We start from the raw sequence: 20,324 nt of genomic DNA, 5'->3' as shown, positions 1-20,324 counted from the left end.
TTGGTTCTCTCAGCTCTGTTGTGGTTTGGTCTGTGCTGTCCCAGGGTCTGTTGAGTCTTGGACTGGTCCAAGGTCTGGTTGGGTCTCGTGCTGGTCCAGGTTAATGTCAGTCTGAGAGCAGCTGGACGAAGGAAGACGGAAACAAGCCTCTCTGGTCTGGTTCGTCCTCTATGTAGCCATGCTGTGCACACACACAAAGACATGTTTATTTATTGCACTGAAATCTACAGAGTCAGAGTCAAGGGAGGATTAAAAGATGGATAAACTCATAGATCAGATGACAAGAGTTTGTCCATTCCGCTGGTGGGAACACCTATCAGACTGCAGGATGACATTGATACGTACCCACCAATCACTGTCTTCCTGTCCCAGGACCACCAGCACCTGTCCCTCAGAGAAGCTCAGCTCATCATGGTGGTCGGCCTGGCAGTCGTACAGTGCCTGAACCCGCCGACTCGATGTGCCTCGGGCTGATGAAAGTAAACAAATAATACTAAAAATGTTCCTACTAGTTGTAATGTGAGCTATGGACAGTAAATAATAATCAAACTGAAGATTTTTGGGGTAAAATACTCAGCGTAAAAAGACAAAGATCTCTCTGTTTTACAGTTTCTCAAAAGTTTAGACAAAAAGATCTCACCTCTAATTAAAAGATAAGATGAAATGGTCTGTAATTTAACGTTAAACTGAACTCTTCAGGTTACAGGTGTTTATGTTTGTTTTAGAGCAACCAACCAATGATCTGCGAGGAAGTGGCTGTGGGGCGGGGCCTCTGCTGTTGCTCTCAAAGCTCTGAGAGCGCTGATTGGTGGGAGATCCATTGGGCGGAGCTTTACTGGCAGGGTGCAGGAAGTGGGAGGAGCTACCGTCACTATCTGCCCTCCGAAAACCTAACGGAGAGATAAATGAAAAAATTTGGAATCAAGTTATTTTAAGGAACATGTGATTAAATCATGTTAAGTACATTTAGAACATGTAGTGAAACCATTTAATTGTTTTGTCTGTCTGAAATGCCAAAACAACTAAAATATATTCATAATGTCATCAGAGAACCATTTATCATAGTTGCATATGATCGATTCAACAGACAGCAGACAGATAAAACAGACATGGATCTGAGAGGAAGGAGCTGGATGTTACAGAACAGGAAGTACCTCTGTCTGGTCGTTCAGTCAGCGAACTGAGAGGAGAAGCTGGACTGGAGAGAGAGAGACAGAGAGGGAAAGTAGAGAGGGACTGGTTTATTATCTGTAGCGTTTCCATTCAACATCAATCTGTAATTCAGCTTCACTCCATTAGAGGGTAGTACAGTCTCTTAGTTCACATGAAGAAGAGCTGCTTCAGTACACACTGACACGCCCTATCCTCACTTTGTTTAAAATTTAGTTGAAATTGAAGCATTGAGGTTCTATGTTTCCACTGAGTGAAATATTCAAATACAAGACTCTATATTTTTATGCTTCAGCTTTTCTGCTGACACATTTGGTACATTTATATGTTCACTAGAATTTAGCTTTAAGTTCAGAGAGTTTGAACAAACTTTGGGCAAAAATTAGAAATTTATGTCAGATTTAGGAGTTTTTTTTTTTTAAAGCTTATTTAACATACAATATGTGGGACATACAATATGTTAGATATCCTGTCACACTCTGCACAATGGTTTAATGGCACTTGACTGTAGAATCAGCAGTAGTGGATGGAGTGCATTAATTCATATTTTTGTTGCAGAAATTATTTCTTCTTTGTGTGGATGGAAACCCACCTTAATGTCACCACTGCTTTTTCTCTACTGGTCCAATAGGGGAGTATTAGGGGGATGTGTTTTCTCAACTGGAACCATCAACAGCAATAATGGAGAAAAGCCTGCTCATTCCTGTTGCTAAGCAGCTGTTGTTCTAGACACGAATGCACTGTAAGACCAAGATAATAAATTATCTAACAATATAATCCCATTTAACCTTCTTCAATGTACACACCTGTGGCGGCGACCATGTTTGTTGGTCATAGCACGATCCTTTCTATAATGTGTTCTGTAATTAACTCTCCTAAAACTAGGGAGAAAAATGTAGTTTCTTGTGGTAAAAAAAATGTAAAATCCTACCTGTTGGTACCTCACCTGTCATGACATCATTCCAATACTGATCCAATCAAAAGCCTCACTCTCTTGCATGTGTTTATTGTAATATTCTGTGAGTCTCAATGTGTTTGTGTTTCAGATACTCACACACACTTCTTAAAGGAGGAGTCTGGACCGCTGTAGATCCTGGGACTGGTTGGCAACCCATAATCTGTAGACACACACACACACAAACAGAGAGTTAATTACACAGAATCACTGGGACAGATTAATTGCAGCATGTCTCTCAGATGTTACCGTGCTTGCTGGACTCAGAGCAGCTCCTCTTGTGTCGGACCGGCGATGGGAGGTGGAGGGGTTGACTTTCTGTTTCCTGTCAGGGGGAAGAAAACCTCCCCTTCTTCCTCCTCCTCACCACCCACTCCCTCCCCACCAGCAGGAGGGGGAGGAGGAGGAACACTGGGAGCTGGGAGGACAACAAACAGCAGAGATAGATCGTGATCATGATCACATTTTACTAAGAAGCCTCCCTGTTTATGATCTGCTCCTGCTTTAACTTGCTGTTGATCCAAACCCTTCCTCCATGTTTACCTGTTATCATGATAAATTCAGTGTAATGTCTTTAATTTCTGAGGACCTCTTCTGTTTGGATAATTTAAAAAAAGCTTAAGAGTTAACATTTATTGCAGATTTTTCACATTAAAAGTCTACCAAGAAAAACCAGGATTGTGTCATATAAGCAGCTGGAAGACTTTTAATGTGAATCATCCACAAGAGGTGTTGATTTTCATTGGCACTGATCAAAAAAAGAGCAAACGTAGACAATTTTAAGTGAACGAAAACAGTGTTATAGTTAAAATAGAGCGGTGACTGTTGTTGTACTGATGGAGTTACTGCTGAATTTACCATGTGAGACATACATACTAATACAGATATCCCACCCCTAATTGTAAGATTCTGAGCTCACCTTTGACTCTTGGGGGCAGTGGGGGTGCAGGAGACGACGGAGGAGGTGGAGGTGGGCTTGGAGCAGAGCCAGAGGGCCGGCTGTGCAGCTCCATGGCCATGGCGAGCCTCCTCCCCACACTGAGCAGACCTCCTCCTGCTGGTCCAGAGGAGGGCTGGATGATGGAGGAGGATGTGGACTGGCTGAAGCTGAAGGGACGGGAGGTGAAGGAGAAGGAGGAGGTGAAGGAAGAGGAGGAGGAAGAGGAGGTGCGCTCCTTCTTCACTGGGCCATTCTGAAATAAGAGGAGGAGGAAAGTTACGAGTTACACAGCCAAACTAAAATTATTATTACATTTTTTGTTCTTGGCTTTCAGTTTCCATGGCTACCTTGTCGTCAAAGTCGTCGTCACTGTCGTAGAGATCATCATGACGAAGCCTCCACTCATACTCCACGTGGACGTGATGGTCAAACTGGTTGGATTGGGCCTGCTGCAGCTGCACACACACACACACACACAGGTACAGTAAGTGCAGTCACATGTAAAGAAATGTAACTATGGTCAGAGAGATTAACTCACCAGCTCCTCACACTGGCTGTGCTTCAACCTTCGGCTGACGTCTAGAGCGGTCTCTCCTAACTCGTTCTCTGTTCACACACAATTAATTAACGTTACTAAGATGTCCTTTGTCAACATAATCATAAAGTAGAAAAAAAAAACATTTTTTTGGATGCAACTAATGTTCCAAATAATGTCCTCTTTTTGAAAAATGTTCCCCATTTCCAGAAATGTATATAACTATGCTTATTTTCCAAAACATGTTCCCACTTTCCATAAATGTCCTCACTCATTTTCTAAAAATCACATTCTTAAAAATGATGTCCTCGCCTTTGAAATGTCCAAAAATATCCTCATTTCCACAAAATTATGTTGCTTTCCAAAAATGTCCCCTTGAAAAAAGAGCACAATACTGACCACAGTGTAGTGCTAACAAAGTGCTCTCACAAGTACAGTGTATCAACATATGTGACTGTGTGTGGTTGTATTACTGATGTGTGGGTTGGCTCTGGCTCTCAGCAGCAGTTTCACACAGTCACTCTTGTTGTGTAGACAGCTGTAATGCAGCGCTGTGTTTCCTGCTGATGTCTGCATGTCAACATTGGAGCTATTAGAAAAAATAAACCAAAGACACATACACAAACAGAGGTAAACACACAGGTAAATACACAGGTGTACACATAAACACACACTGAGGTGTAATAACTCATAAACATTATCAGATCTAGACTGACCAGTTCTGAGCCAGGAAGTCCAGGATGTGCAGCGAAGTCCTGTCAGCCAATAGGACGGCTAGATGGAGCGCAGTCTCCCCTTTCTCCTGTTGGCATGGAAACACATTGTTGAGTGTGTGTTTAATTTTGCATGAGCCTGTGTGTGTGTGTGTGTGTGTGTGTGTATCTGTGTGTAACTACTCGTACATGTGTATACCTGTGTATATACCTGTACGTGTGTATACCTGTGTATATACCTGTATGTGTGTGTGCAGCGGCTGGCTCAGCTCCGTCCTCTGAGCATACAGATGGATCAGACTATAGATGTCGCAGCTCTTGGTCGCCTCCTGCAGGCCGAGTCGCATCGCTGCAGCCGAGCTGTGACTCCGCCTCACAAAATGAATATCCTGATACTTGGACATGATGAAGTCTTTACGCTCTGCCCTGCACACCACAAACATACAGTACCAAAATTAGCAAAATGAAATATTTTCTAATCGGATAACAAACACCTGTGTGTGTTTTTTTTACATGTGGCTGTGTTGGGAGGGCTTCAGTGACGGACTCAGCAGGTTCGCCTCCAGTATTTCATTAAATCCAGAGTTACCAACATTCCTGGCCAACTGGTAGAGAGGCAGACAAAGAAAGAAGTACATATAGAATAAAATCAAATTAGAAAATAAAATCTGGACCATGTGAAAAACTACATATAAGGTCTGAAATTAACAGCAGTACCTATCTGTCATACCTGTCTGATTTACATGTTGTGTCTTAGCTAACAGGTTGGACCTACCAGCAAGTCTGAAGTCCCAAGACTGTCCAGACTCAGAGACTGGATCCTGGAGACGTGGACCCCCATCTCCCTGTGGATCCCTGAACACTCGATACAGGTCAGGATTCCCAAGTTGGTCGAGAGCCATCCAGGATCTACAGAGAGAGGGAGAGAGTGAAGGAATTTCAAGTTATCAAGATGAGAAAAAAGATTCACTGATTGATTGATTAATTGACAGATATGACCTGGAGCTCCACAGTCACAGCAGCTGTTGTTTCCTGGCATCCGTCTGATGTCGTCAGTGATGGCCCGGGTCAGATCCTCCACACTGCTCTCCCCTCCACCTCCCCCTCTCCTCCCCCCGTCCAGAGCCACACTCAGAGCCTCCTGCTTACTGTTACTGAGCACCGAGATCCAGCTGAACAACAAACCCACAGATACATTAAAAAAAAACACATTTTAATACTTTTTCATTTGTATGACACTTAACATGAATACAAGATGATAGCAGATGACATGAACAACAAGTTTGTTACTCACGCCACACACTCTGCTTCATCTTCAGCCAAGAAGTGATAGGTCCGATTATCTGAAATATATTACACCATTTTATACCACAGCCACTGGAAATTCTGAATGGTGTTTGTTTGTTTGTTGTTCTATATTAATGCACCAGTATTAAAATGTAGGAGAAGACAGCAAGAGCAGAGCCATGGTTAAAGATTTTTGAGCTCTGGTTATTTGTGTAACCGGGTCTCCTTTATCCTGCAGGTCTGAGCGACAGCTGCTGGGGAAATAAGAGAGAACTGCACAGGAAATTCAACAAAAACTGAACTGAAAATAAATACGTGAGGAAGACTCAGGTAAGATTTTTTTAGATTAGATTTTAAAAACTCCACCACTTCCTGTTTATCACGAACAGCACAAACTCTGAAGCCTAGGAACTGCTGTGTATTTTATGACGTTCAACACAGAAAAGCTAGATCATAACTAGTTAAAGCCATGTTTAAATTAACTACATTGTCAGTTTGACTATATTTGGCATTTTGTCTGTAAGTGGCCATGGTTTATGCAGGATAATACTCTAAGTTTGTACGTCTCATGACTGCAATGAGTATTTTATCAACATATTTATATCACAAATTAATATTATATGTATATATCATTATTTGTTCATTGTGAAATGTATTTTTTTTTCTTACGAGAGATGAGGTCGAAGCATTTCTTGTCCTCCACACTAGGTTTGACTTGACAGGTTAACAGGTTGAGTCTGGTAGGAGGTTTATTAGGCTGAGAGAGAGAGAGAAGGTGTTGTTAGTAAAGATTAGAGAAGGTCAGAGAGCTTTACAGGTGACTGATAAACAAGAGTAATATCTCAATACAAATATACAGTAAGTCAAACCCAGTTCTTTGTTATTGGGTATGTGCTAGTCCAGAGTCCAATCTGACACTTATCTTTACCTAAATGTTGATTGTTGATGTATCTGACACATTGACACAGCAGCTGCGGCCTAATTAATCTGACGTACTTTAGTTTCTCTTTAAATTATTTGTCCCCAATCTTTAATTATATAATCAAAATACACTGATCAGCCACAACATTAAAACTACTGACAGGCGAGGTGAGTAACATTTGATCATCTCGTCACAATACAATTATCTGCTGGGAAACAACAAGTCCTGGAATTCATCTAGATGTTACTTGACATGTACCACACACTTAAACAGACCAAACACACCCCCCAGTAACAGGGACCTGACCCGTCAGGACCTCTGAGGGTGTTCTGTGGTGTCTGGCACTGGGACATTGGCAGTGGATCCTTTGGGTCCTGTTGGTTTCGCAGTGGGGCCTCCATGGATCTGGCTTGTTCCATCCCACAGATGGTTGATATTATTCACTTCATCTGTCAGTGGTTTTAATGTTGTGGCTGATCAGTGTATAGTATAAAAAAGGTTTTGATTCCTTGAAAATCTTATAAATTATAACTTTAACTGTGACCTCTGACCTTTAACGTTAACACACAGGTGAACTCACAGTAGCATGTGCGATGGTCAGGTAACAGTTGTGAACTGAACATTTTCTTTTCTGCCACATTTTTCTCAACCTGAAACACAAACAGATGCAGTTTTAGTCACAGTTTTTACTAACACAGACTGTCAGTGTTGAGTGTTTCGTAGTTGTGTGTTTGTGTCTTCTACCCGTCGCTCTTCTTGTAGAGGAATCCTGTTCTTTCTGTTCCGTACTGTTTGTCTCCCAGCAGCTGATGCATGCTGTATACCTGCTTAGGTAGAGAATCCTACACACACACACACACACATGGAGACACACAGAGATACATTTATTACCTGTTGAACAGTGTTATAATGTCAGTTAGTGTCAGTGTTTGTGTCTCTGACCTGCTCTGTGTGGACGACCGGCCTCAGCTGATCTCTGAGAGCACACAGCTGTCTCTTCTCCTCTTCTCGACGCTGCTTCACCTGCAAACACACAACAGCTCACCCGAGCAGCTCACCTAGGCCCTGCTCTTCCAGTGTGGCTTTACTATCCCTGGCTAACATCGCTTACATTGTAATGATTTCTCTTTCATCTAAAACCATCCTACCTTTACGAAAAGGAGTCTTTTGTATTGAAAATCAGCTGATGTAATTTTAATGAAAGCATCAACAATCTGACTAAGCTAATGCTGTCATTCATGTACTTTGACTGCAGGAAAAAAAGCTAGCAAAACAGCCACAATTTGAAAGCGTACAGCTGTTAGCTGTTGTCGTACCGTAGTCAGGACTCCGTTCAGCTCCTCCATGTACTGCTTCAACCTCTGAGTGGTGGAAACACACTCCTGCAGGAAACTACACACACACAGATACAGTAAATATAATCATGTCTTTTTTTACCATGCGCTGGTTTGTTAATGTGTGTGTGTGTGTTCTTACTTGTTGTGGCTATGGTAGTGTTTGATGAGGTTCTGCAGCAGGTCGACTCCTCTCTTCGTCTTTATCTCATTGACCTTAATCAGATACTGAGAGAGGAGGGAGAGGAGTTAAAGGAAAGGAAAGGAGGCTGCTGCATATTTTCTAAGAGATGGATGAGTTTCAGAGTTGTTGAGAAGCAGCAGGAGAAGTGTGAAGGAGGATCAGGAGTAGAGGAAAAGGAAAAGGTGGTGCAGGAAGTACAGTAGAAATACTTTTTTCTCTAAAATAAGAGAATTGGGATGTTCTCCAGGTAAAGGTGGTGGAGTAGGAGGAGGCGGGGTCACTGACCTCACACATACTCAGTTGAAAGGAGCGTCTCTCCTTCTCGAGCTCCTCTGCGATCTCTCCTCCGCTCACCTCACTCCTCACCATCCCATACTGCCGGGCCAACTCCCTCTTCTCCTTCTCCACCTGCTTACTGCGAACACAAGCAATACAAACACACTAATTCAAAAACATTTTCATATTCTTCCATTTTTTGTGCTTCTCTTCACCTTCCAACATTTCAACATGAACATAAGATTCAGCTTTCAAGAACTGGAAAATCCAGAGTTGTGTTAAACCATCAACAGTCAACAGAGAAAAACCCCTCATATGTTTGATCATCACTCACAATCTGCTCTCATAGTCCCTCCACGCTCTCTCAAAAGGCTTCTTCAGATCCTACAGAGAGAAAGACAGACAGTCAGAGAGAAATCAATGAATCTCTTTTGTTCAACACAGATCCAGCATCTGATAATTTTCATGAATTTCACTGAGAGCAGTCAGATAACAGACAGCGCTGCCCTGAGGCCATGTGGAGCAAATATGATAGTAATAATTCCTGTGAATGACTGACCTGTGGTGAAACATCTATCAGTCCATCAAGACTGACCTGAGGTCTGTTACTGCTGCAGTTATTGTAAATTATGCAGGTGATAAATAAGCAGTAAGTAAAGATCCTCACCCCCTTCACCTCCCTCAGGTCTCCTTTAACCAGAGAGTCCAGGAAGAAGTTGATGTTGTGGAGCATGCTCTTTAACTGCACACACAAATACACATAAGTCAGCTCTTGTGGAGGAAATACACTCTGAGGCACTGTGTGTTATACTCTATGCGCTGTTTAACGTGAATGATAAAAGTATGTCTTATAATAAAACAACACAAATATTATTTTCATTTTTAAAATGTTACACAAATATCAAAAATACAAAATAACAAAAATAGAATCAAAGTACCTTATGCTGTCAATAAAAATAAAAATAAGAGGTATCAGTGAAGAATAATACCCAATAAAATCCAACAGATTTTCAAAATGTTCAGGGTTTTTTTCCACTTTGGTTCGGACAGGACATGTTAACCAAAATCTTAGGGTTTTTAATTACTTTTTTTTCCATCTGAGTTTAGAATGGACCAGCTCATTAATTAGATGTTTTTAATCAGAAGAATTTCTCTGTGGAGTTGGGAAGGGACTAGTTGAGAGCCAGAGGACCCAACTGAAATCCCTCAGTTTTTAATTGGAGGGTGTTTCAGCTGAGTTTGGAATGAACTGGTTAAAAGCCAATTAGTTTTCGATGGCTGAGTGGTTTTTCTGGTGGAGTTTTGGGATGGGCCAGTGTTAAGCTGATCAGACATTTTTAAAGAGAGGGTTTTTGTAAGGAGGAAGGGAAATGGACAGGATTTGTCAGTTGGGTTTTAAATTTGGACCAGTTCAGGACAACCTGGTTTTTCATCAGATGTTTTCCTAATGGATGTTTTAAACAGGACAGTTACAGTCTAAGTGGTTTTAACTAGAGCGTTTCCCAGTGGAGTTGGGTTGGTTTGTTTGTTTTAATCCTTTGGTTTCCCAATGGATGTTCTGAATGAAACAGTTAAGATCTTATTGGTTTTAATCTGGGGTTTTTCCAACTTAAGTCTGTAATGACCACTTAAGAACCAATCAGAAGTTTAAAGGGTTTCTCTGGGAAGTTTGGATTAACTGGCTGTAGAAGTTTCTTATGACCAGTCAAGCACTAATCATAGGATTTAGTGTTTTCACAACTGGTTAAAGTAAAATGAGGGAGAGCTTTGGTGCACCTGCAGGCAGTGAGGTGCTTTGGTGCCTTTTTTTTCAAGTACAGCTGTTCTGACCTTTGACCTCTGTGATGTCATACTGCGGGCACTCACCAGGTTCTTCATTGGAGAGACAAGCTCTTTAGAAAAGTCCGCCAGCCGACAGAAAGCAGAGCCAACCTCAGTCTCTCCATTCGAGTGACAGTTAACCGACAGCTTCTCCATCGAATTGATGTACTGCTCCAGATGAGACACGTGTTCTGACAGAAAGACACAGTGTTAGTGCAGGGATTAATGTACAGTGTGTGTGTGTGTGTGTGTGTGTGTTTGTGTTTGCATGAGTGTACCTTGTCCTGATGTGTATTTGGCTTTAGCAGCTTTCTTCATCTTCTGCAGCACCAACCGGTCACTGTCCAAAGCCTGAACACACACACACACACACACACACACACACACACACTAAACAATTTGTACATTTAAACCACAGTTGTGTTTTACTTATCCGCCTGAATCTGCTGAATGTGTGTGTGTGTGTTGGTGTAGGGAGGTGGGGGTGGCAGTAATTCACCTGCTGACTCAACACACACAGAGGACGCGCTTTGTTCTCTGACAACAGAAGGCTACATTCCTGTGTGTGTAAACCTGTTTCTCATCAGTCTAAACCTCCACATGAAGCAGCTAATATTGGATATTGATGTTGTATATTGAAAATTCAGTGTGATGTACCATTGGGCTACATGATAATACATGTGTGTAAGAAATTGTGTTTCACTGTTTATACTGAGATCTCTGTATTATTATTCCTGAGTGTATCAACTATAGACCTTTTCTACATTGTAACAGTAGGAAAAGCACAGGTTTTACTACAGGTGTTACAGTAGTATTAAAGTGTCCCAGTAAACCATGACAGTGAGTCAGCATGAATAATACCAGGAGCCTAAAACCAAAGCAGCTACTGTAAATGTAATTCAGCCATCATTAATGTTTTTATTTACACCTGGGGCTGTATTTATCAAACTGCTAAAAGCTAAATTTTGGACGTAAGTGGAGGATTTATACAGTATGGTATACAGTATTTGAAGGGAAGCAACACCTGCCCCTGAGACACTACAGTATCTTAACCTCATTGTCAGTAAAGTTTTTTGTCTTTATCTTTCTTATTTGCTACTTTTGCCAACAACAACTCACTCTAAGACTCCTGGGACTTTCAGGGGGATATTTGGATATTTTATTAAATGAAATAGGTCCAACACTGGGGGATTAGAAAAAATCTTTATGAGGAAACAGGAGCCCCCGCCACACAGTCTAGCGTAGATTCACTCAGTCCAGTGTACTGTATGGTCATGCTAACAAACAAAGTATTTTATGCATAAAAGTTTTCTCAAAAAAGTTGTAACTTTCCAGTCTCCCTTGAATGTAGCATTAGTGTGCAGGGCTGCAGATTCATTCATATCTTCATTAACAATCATCTCTCTGGCTCCTCCTCATTAACATTAAATAACAATAACAATGAATACTAATGAGGATTAATCTGTTGCTGTGGTAACATATGCCAACTCTGCTGGGGGTTAAAGGGGGAGTGGGAGGGGGCACCTTGCGTCTGTTTTTCAGGCCAGTCAGAGATCTGAGGTCCCCAGGTCAACGACTCAAATGACCAATAGAGCGTGTGAGTGTGTTTGTGTGTTTGTGTATTTGGGGGGTGTCAGACAAGAGATTTGAAGATGTAGAGTAGGACCCATTTAACCTGCAAAAGGAATTCAGCTCTAACTTGGAGAGAAGAATTCAGTTTTTCCATGTAGCAGGGGGTTGCAGCATCATAGCAAGTGCAATCACTACTGCACACACACATATATATATATATATATATATATATATATATATATATATATATATATATATATATATATATATATATATATATAAAGAGAGAGAGAGATAATAGCACTGCATTTTATATATATGCTATTACAGGGGCTATAAAATAAAACAATATGAGAATATGTCAGACAGCTGAGTCAAGCTATCAACTGCTAGGTTTATTAAGCCATGTGAGTTGCTAATCCGCAAAGAGAGAGAAACACCAGGGGTAGTAGTTGTTCTCTGCATGTAATCAGTTACCTAAAATCCACCACCTTTCTGTTGGTGTGGAGGTCTTTTATCGAGTACAGAATGGGCTCATTGTTGCCCCTTGTAGCTGATAGGGTTAGAGTGCAGTGGATAAATCTTCATAATCCAAAGTAAGCGTTATCACTTGTATGAAAAGTCTGTGGATGCTCAGGGCCTTTTTATCATGTTCCTTTAAACACGTATTAACTAAGTGAGTATGATGCAAATGGAATTTCTAGGAGACGGTGTTGAAAACATAAAGGTGTACCCAACACACAGAGTGAGGGAGGAACAGGGGAGTACATGGGGGCCACAGCAGTTCATTTTTTGCCTTAGGGCCCCCAAGCAGTTTAGTCCGGCCCTGACTATGAGATGGAAGAGAAACATTCACTTGACTGTCTGTTGTTTCATCTCATTCATCGGATAACAGGAGTCAGAACTGCTGAAACCTCCTGGATCAGTGACGACACATCTTTAGTACACTACTACTACTGCTACTGCTACTACTACTACTACTACCACTACCACCCCATCGCCCCCCTCCGTCAGCACTGACCTCCTCCAGCAGGTAGACGGTGTTCCTGCAGCTGATCATCTTGGAGGTGAAGGAGGAGGTGGTGGGCGAGCTCCAGTCCTCCTGAACCTCCTGCACGAACTCTGACACTGACACACACTCCGGCATGATGATGCTCCTCAATCCGGGACACACTGGGACCAACCGGGACAGTCTAGCAGAGTCCGGGACTGACAGACCAATTCCACACAAAAGATAAGAGGAGACCAGGCGACACACAGAGGCGATAACGATACAAGATAAAATAATTAAATTGTAAAATTCGCAATGCGAAGATGTAACAATCCCATCAGCGCAGTTTTCACACTCCCACAGTCCCGTTAAGGAGAATGAGCATTAACAGGCTGATAAAAACCGATCATTAAAGACCCGGTGATTCCTCCGTCAGTGTGACTTCACCGCAGCATCAGCCGCTTCTTTCTCCGAACAAAAGGTGATCAAAATCCAGCAGGAAATAAAATCCCACCAGCGCAGATTCCACAGAAAATCAGAGAAATAAAAATATTCCCGAGTCTTGAACGTATTCAAACTAACGGGTCTCTCTTCGGTAGAGCGTCCTCATTCAGAGAAATCCCACAAACCCGCCCGGGTCTCTGTGTATGAACCGGCTGACAAAGAGCGGTGGAGCTGAGCAGAAGAACCGGACCTCCGTGCACCGGGACCGGGTTCAGATGGGGGGATAAAACCGGTCTCTGCTCTCCGCTTTAGTACCGGCTTCATGTCTTTTCACCATTTGCTGTTTTTTTCCTTCTTTTCCGTCTTTATTCAAACCGCATAGAGAGGCGCGTTCACGGTGCACGGCGGAGGAGCCCTCTACCGCGGCGGCGCGCACTGCTGACCGAGCACACACCGTTAGAAATCGATCTTAATTTACAAGGAAATGCAAACAGTGTAAAATAATAATAAACATTATTCTCTAATACCTTTCAAAACCAGACTTATAATACAGTTCCATACAATATAGGACTAAACTACACAATGTATGCGATAAAAGTTAAATAATTTAAAAGGAATAGCATACATAAAACAGGGATTTAAAGAGGTGAGAGACAATAAAATAGTTAACAAATATACAAATGTAAGTGTATATGGGTGGGTTTTTGTAACGCTTTTTAAACTGAGAAACTGAGAAACTGACTGTTGTTCTGATCGTGACACAGTGTTGGAGCTGAAACAGTAAAAGCATGGTCCCCCTTTGTTTTAAACCTGGACCGTGGGACTTTTAACATTTGGTTCTCTTATCTGAGAGATCTTGGTGCAGGATGGGGGGTTAAGTCCATGTGGGTGGTGGGGTGGGTTCGCTTCCTAAGAGAAAGTCAGTCAGGATAGAGGTTTTATTGGTCTGTATTGTATTTAAGGGGGGCACATGAGTGGCATATTCATATTTTGTATTTCCACTAATTTCTAATGGACATTTACAATCAATCTAATCAATCTAAGCACTTGATTTAGCAGGGGGGAGGCCAGGTGTCCAGCTTTGGAAATATGGATAGGAATGGGAAGAGGTTAGACAGCAATGTGAGATTACTCCGCCAGGGGGAACTACGCACACAGGCTGTGACCTGTGACTGCGTTTGTCGTAGCTGAAGAAGAGAGTTCAGGTGGGCGCGTGTGAGGTGTAGACCGTCTGAGCAGCACTCTGCAAAGAAATACCGAATATTAATGCGAGGCCAGAACAAGACAAAGATGTGAATAAACTCAATATTGTGCGCTGTATACAGGGAGCGACGTCAGGGACAGAGTTGTATGTTGTTCACCTGTAGACCAACCTACTCGGACACCGGGGAGGACGGTGCCTATGGGCCAGATCCTGCAGAAGCTCCACCTGAAGACATGGCCAGTCTCAGTGATTCGGCCTAGAGAATGGATCCATTTAAACCAGCGATACACAGTTATGTGATCATAATGTCACCTTGATGAATATCATCTTTAGATGTATAACTGAATTTACCTGCAGTGTTGATGCAAGCCAAAACTTCCAAGCAAAAAAACACTTTAAACAATATGATCTACCACATTATATTATACATTTAAATGTTGGCCACAAATGCTTTTGAAGCTTTTTTGCCACAGGTATTTGTTGTGTTGAACACTTAGATAATCCTGTCTAAACACATGTAAAAGAGTTGTGTTGGACACCGAATTATGTGTTTTATGAACAGCAAAATCTATGCAGTGTTAGCATACACAATCCATTTTAAAATGTATCGCACAATCATTAAGTAAGCTCATCTCCTCCTTCAGATGCTAAGCACTGCATTTTAATTTAAGTGGCTGACTGATATATCTCCAGGAAAATCCAACTACCACAGAGAATCTGACTGAAAATGAATTTCACAACTAGTTTTCTCTTTTAATTATATCTGTTGGACACTCATTTTGATTGTGTGGGGTAGAGTGTTGTCTGTCTGTGACATGAGTTATGGATGGATGACAATCAGTTGGTTCAGTTAGTAAACATTAATGACTAACAATAACTAGCTGACACACATTGTCTCATACAACTTAAATTTTAATTACTGACTTTTTAATTTTTTTCAGGCTCCAGCTGGTTATGATGATATTATGAGAGCAGAGACCCACCAAAACTGAAGATCAACAAGTGTCTCCAGGTGGGGAATGAAATCTAAACTGTGTTCCTCACTGTGCAGGCAAAGATACAGTGCCCATTTTCAGTCCTTCATTATCATTCAGTCAATCATTCAGTTTTTAGGTTTTCTCTGGTATCACAATACACTGCAAACAGGAACTGCTAATAGTGAAACACATTAAAACTCAGTGATTTATATAAAAACTTTATGTCCCTGGAAATTATTGTTCGGAGGTTTCATGTAGCTCAACCTTTTTATTTAAGAAATTGTATCAGCTGTTGTAACAAATGTTTTGTTCTTTTCTTGAGGAGAGAGGGCACAGAAAAGAGATCTCAGGAATTAAGATGACTACTCACAAGTTTTCAGGTCTAACAGTCAAAGGCATATAGAAATACGGTTTAACTGTCTGATTTAATGGTATTCGGTTTGTGATTTATACCACACGCAGTTGTTAGTATGTTGTTTCCGGCTTCACTTAGAGTGTTGTCAAACGCGAAGTAGGCGGAGCACAACCAGTCGACCAATCAGCGGATCTTGGCTGGCGTCCGGCGTCTTAGGGCGAAATGTACAGTCTATGGTTGTCTCCGAGAGCCTGGAGAGCAGGGAAAAATAGTCGGGAAAACGAGTAAAAATACGGAGTAAACTAACGTTTGAGTTGTAGTTTCCTCTTTTTTTTGGCTTGTTAGCACTGTGCAAAATGAAGCTTTGGAGCTGTTTTGTCAAACACAAGTGAGGCTGGAAGTGAGGCGAAGGTAAGGCTAACAAGCGAACGTTAGCATTAATACTAGCCTTCTCTTTTAATCAAGTTGTTTGGTCGTATTTCTATTTTCACTCATTTTTTATTGCGTGACTGTGGCTAAAGCGTCCCTAGCATGAGATGGACTGATGGTAATCTGTTTGTAATTCTTGTGTCCCAATTTATGCCGCTTTGTGGTGGGTTAGCATCTTGTTGTGATCGTTTAGTATCTTTTTATGGTCATTTTGCATCACTATGCATCTCTACTTGACTGTTTTACATCCACGTATGGTCAGTTTTTTCTCCCTTTGTGGTTGTTATGCATCGTATTGCTTTCTATATGTTGTCCTTTTTTGGCCTGCGCATTCTAGGATTCAAGTGTCTGATCAGAAGCCTGAAATTGCGCCTGAAATTGTTGCTGTTGAATCACGCACAATAAAATCGAAATGTAAAATTGAAGTGATCCATTTTATTAAGTTTATTTAAAATTGCAAATTAATTTAAATTAGGCATTTGTACTGTTAGTTTGTCGTAAAGTTTATTCAGGTTTCTCTTTGAATGTCATCAGATGCATCAAAATGCAAAACAATGCAGGTGTATTATGAAATGTCTGTGTATGAGTTTCTAACTTCTAACTGAAGCTGTGTGTTACCTTGAATGAATTCCTTTCCTCAAATAGAACATAAAGAATAAAAACAATATAAATAACAAATTAAGATAATATGGTTTTGGAACTGAGAGTGATGTCACCTATAAGTTGATGGCCTTGGGAAAACAAGCCGGGAAAGACAGGAAAACATAAATGCTCAGAGAAAAGCCTTATAGTTGCTTTTTCAGAATATACGTTCAAAGCAAATCTGCACTTCACCCAAGGAACACCTCAGTTGTTAACATTAGATTGTAATGCAAAAACTTAAGAATGTTCTTAGCTGCTCAAATTTAACTGTTCATAAAAAATGTAACGTTAAACCATGAATGTGAACCAACTCAAACGTGTCTCAGACTAGCTTTTGTTAGCAATAGTTGCTGATAACAATGCTCAACATGGTATTTTGCTCATACAGTGTAGCAACATGTTCACAGATAAAAAATGGACAGTACTATGTGTATACCTGACTTTATGTGAAACAAATTAAAAAGAACGAAGAAGAATAAACTGTAAAATTGGTGTAAAAGTAGAGTGTTCACTACTATTGATATGAGCAGCAACCATTTTTGATTCTTATGTCGGGGTCAGTGGGTTTTCTCCAACTCTCCAGGTTAGAAATCCAACTTAATGGGGCGTTCCTCTTGACCAGGAACTCAGAAATTCTGACTTCTAAGTACAACTGGAATACATCATAATTTTGTCAATTATGCTAGTTGCAGCTGGATACTGTCTCTCGAAACAGCTTTTCACCTGACAAGAAATATCATCACGTTTTAATATCATGAGATCTCGCCCCACCCCTAGTGATTAGTCATGTGTTTATGTGTTTGTTTGGACTTAACGCTTGATTGAGTACAGTGTGATGTAAGAGGCTTGGAAACTACATTTTGTCTCTGTGCCCATCCACAACGTTGAAGTTACAGTTAGAAATCATTACACCAGTATTTAAGCTTTGAAAGTCCTTTTTTTCTCAGATTTTTTTTACATTGTTTTTCTCTTTTAGGTCAGTCAAGTTTTATTTGTAATTGTCAAGGCTGTAGTGCTTAGTTTTCACTGTTCACTTACACTGCGTGGGTTTTAGTGATAAAAAGTTTCCATTACTATTTTGTATTAGTTAATCAGTGTTTCAAGTGTTGTACACGTGTTTTCCAGGTCTGCTTGTTCAGTTGCTGCAGTTTGGACAGAAACACCAACATCACCTTACAGACCAACAGGTATGTGCCCGAAACATTTACCCGGTCTGAAAAATATGTGTTGATGAGCTGAATTATTAATGTCAGCAACCACTTTTGTTTTTGGTATAGTGTTACTGTGTAAATCCCAGCTGAAACCTTTGTATTTAATGAATTTAGTACTGAATATAAGAACTGATTAATCTTTTCTATTAAATCAGAAAAAGTACTAACCATAATTGCCCAAAGCTCAAGGGGACGTTTTCAGATGTCTTGTTTGATCAACAATATTTACTGTTCATCTTACAACAAAGAAAACAATTAAATTCTCACCTCTCAAGCCTCTGTCTTGAAGCAAATATTTGGCATTCTTGGTTTTAAAAAAATATGCATCAGAATAGTTGTCAATGTTGTCTGTGGACAAATTGACTGTAGCTCTCCTCTGCTTCAAATACAAGTTTGAATACATCAGAATCAAAAAATGCAAAATTCTCTGTCTTGGATTGTTATTGTTGAGGATCAGTCAAAATGGGATTGAAAAATATCTTAACTCAAGTTTGATTGTATATGATCAGATGTTCTAAATGCGTACGTGTGTAACAACCAGTTCTACACTTATTTACTTAAAATTTTCACATAAGGTGCAGTTAAGACTTTTGTAAATTTGGTTGTTATTTATTAAATGATAACACAAAACAAAATGTGTTAACGAGAAGAAGGTTGAAATTTGAAATAATGATTCTGTATGTGACTGACTGTGGTAGAATAAATACTCAGAGCTTTTGCTGAAGAATAATAAATTAACAAGTTAAAATCCTGCATTCAAAAATGTATTTAACGGATAGTGTTTATTATTGTTGTGCAGTTCATAGTAACACACGATTGCTTCAGTGATTAGTTGATGGACACACAATTAGTAATCATTTTTACTTTTTCCCAAATATTTGTTGCTGTTGGTTCTTCAGGAGGTGATGATAGTCAAATGTTCTGGTTCAGCTTTAATGTTCAGTATTCATCTGTGTTTTCATGGTTAAACTGTTAATTATGGAATAGGCTGTAGTGTATTGATCATTTTCCTTTGTATGTTTCTGTTTGATTTCCTCCAGGTGTCACCACTTTGTCCATGACATTGTCCATGATTGGAGTGACATTGTTGAGGATGAGGGAGACATTTTCCACAATCAGAGACATTGTCCAGGATCACAGAGTCTTCGTACAGAGTCAGAGAAGAAGTTTATTCCAGGTAATTCACAATCAGCTTTACAACTTAGATAAACAGCGTTACAGAGCACTGGCATTAAATTGTCTATATTCAGTTTTTAGTATATCAACAAAGTGTAATAATAGAACTAATCTCAATATAATGTAATCTGTGTTAGTAAAAGCAATGTAAAACTAATTACCAATATAAATACCAATTCAAAAATGGTCAAAAAATGTCATAGTATAGTAAGGCTTCAAAAAATGTCATAGTATAGTAAGGCTTAAAAAAACATCATAGTATAGTAAGGCATGAAATATGGTCAAAAAATGTCATAGTATAGTAGGGCTTCAAAAAATGTCAAAAAACGTCATAGTATAGTAAGGCATGAAATATGGTCAAAAAATGTCATAGTATAGTAAGGCATGAAATATACTCAAAAAATGTCATAGTGTAGTAAGGCTTCAGAAAATGTCAAAAAATGTCATAGTATAGTATGACATGAAATATGGTCGAAAAATGTCATAGTATAGTAAGGCTTCAAAAAATGTCATAGTATAGTAAGGCATGAAATATGGTCAAAAAATGTCATAGTATAGTAAGGCTTCAAAAAATGTCATAGTATAGTAAGGCATGAAATATGGTCAAAAAATGTCATAGTATAGTAAGGCATGAAATATGGTCGAAAAATGTCATAGTATAGTAAGGCTTCAAAAAATGTCATAGTATAGTAAGGCATGAAATATGGTCAAAAAATGTCATAGTATAGTAAGGCTTCAAAAAATGTCAAAAAATGTCATAGTATAGTAAGGCATGAAATATGGTCAAAAAATGTCATAGTATAGTATGACATGAAATATGGTCGAAAAATGTCATAGTATAGTAAGGCATGAAATATGGTCAAAAAATGTCATAGTATAGTAAGGCTTCAAAAAATGTCAAAAAATGTCATAGTATAGTAAGGCTTCAGAAAATGGTCAAAAAATGTCATAGTATAGTATGACATGAAATATGGTCAAAAAATGTCATAGTATAGTAAGGCATGAAATATGGTCAAAAAATGTCATAGTATAGTAAGGCTTCAAAAAATGTCATAGTATAGTAAGGCTTCAAAAAATGTCATAGTATAGTAAGGCATGAAATATGGTCAAAAAATGTCATAGTATAGTAAAGGCATGAAATATGGTCAAAAAATGTCATAGTATAGTAAGGACATGTCAAAAAAAT

General features: G+C 39.9%; 1 protein-coding gene and 1 long non-coding RNA gene across 2 annotated transcripts; one reads left to right on the top strand and one right to left on the bottom strand.

The window, feature by feature from the left end:
* Window positions 1-8: 8 nt before the first annotated feature.
* Window positions 9-14,068, bottom strand: LOC108889039 (arf-GAP with SH3 domain, ANK repeat and PH domain-containing protein 2-like). The gene is given in 28 exon segments (XM_051067328.1): window positions 9-181; window positions 346-470; window positions 732-890; window positions 1,155-1,198; window positions 2,225-2,288; window positions 2,375-2,414; window positions 2,416-2,543; window positions 3,045-3,318; window positions 3,413-3,520; window positions 3,604-3,671; window positions 4,074-4,210; window positions 4,320-4,402; window positions 4,553-4,739; window positions 4,827-4,918; window positions 5,089-5,485; window positions 5,608-5,656; window positions 6,270-6,357; window positions 7,103-7,172; window positions 7,267-7,364; window positions 7,465-7,545; window positions 7,839-7,914; window positions 7,999-8,084; window positions 8,326-8,455; window positions 8,651-8,700; window positions 8,984-9,058; window positions 10,183-10,328; window positions 10,416-10,488; window positions 12,731-14,068. Coding segments are annotated over 28 exon segments (3,129 nt in total). The 5' UTR covers window positions 12,857-14,068; the 3' UTR covers window positions 9-106.
* LOC108889040 (uncharacterized) lies at window positions 3,156-19,201 on the top strand. Its single transcript, XR_001961918.2, has 8 exons — window positions 3,156-3,292; window positions 3,400-3,544; window positions 5,071-5,185; window positions 5,306-5,380; window positions 5,839-5,930; window positions 15,290-15,360; window positions 17,877-17,938; window positions 19,003-19,201. It is a non-coding gene; the product is annotated as an uncharacterized LOC108889040 (long non-coding RNA).
* Window positions 19,202-20,324: the final 1,123 nt, after the last annotated feature.

This window comes from Lates calcarifer, unplaced genomic scaffold, assembly GCF_001640805.2.
Source record: "Lates calcarifer isolate ASB-BC8 unplaced genomic scaffold, TLL_Latcal_v3 _unitig_1449_quiver_1338, whole genome shotgun sequence".
In the NCBI taxonomy this organism is placed as follows: domain Eukaryota; kingdom Metazoa; phylum Chordata; class Actinopteri; family Centropomidae; genus Lates; species Lates calcarifer.
Note: the sequence above shows the minus strand (reverse complement) of the source record. Positions and strands in the feature narration are given on the sequence as shown.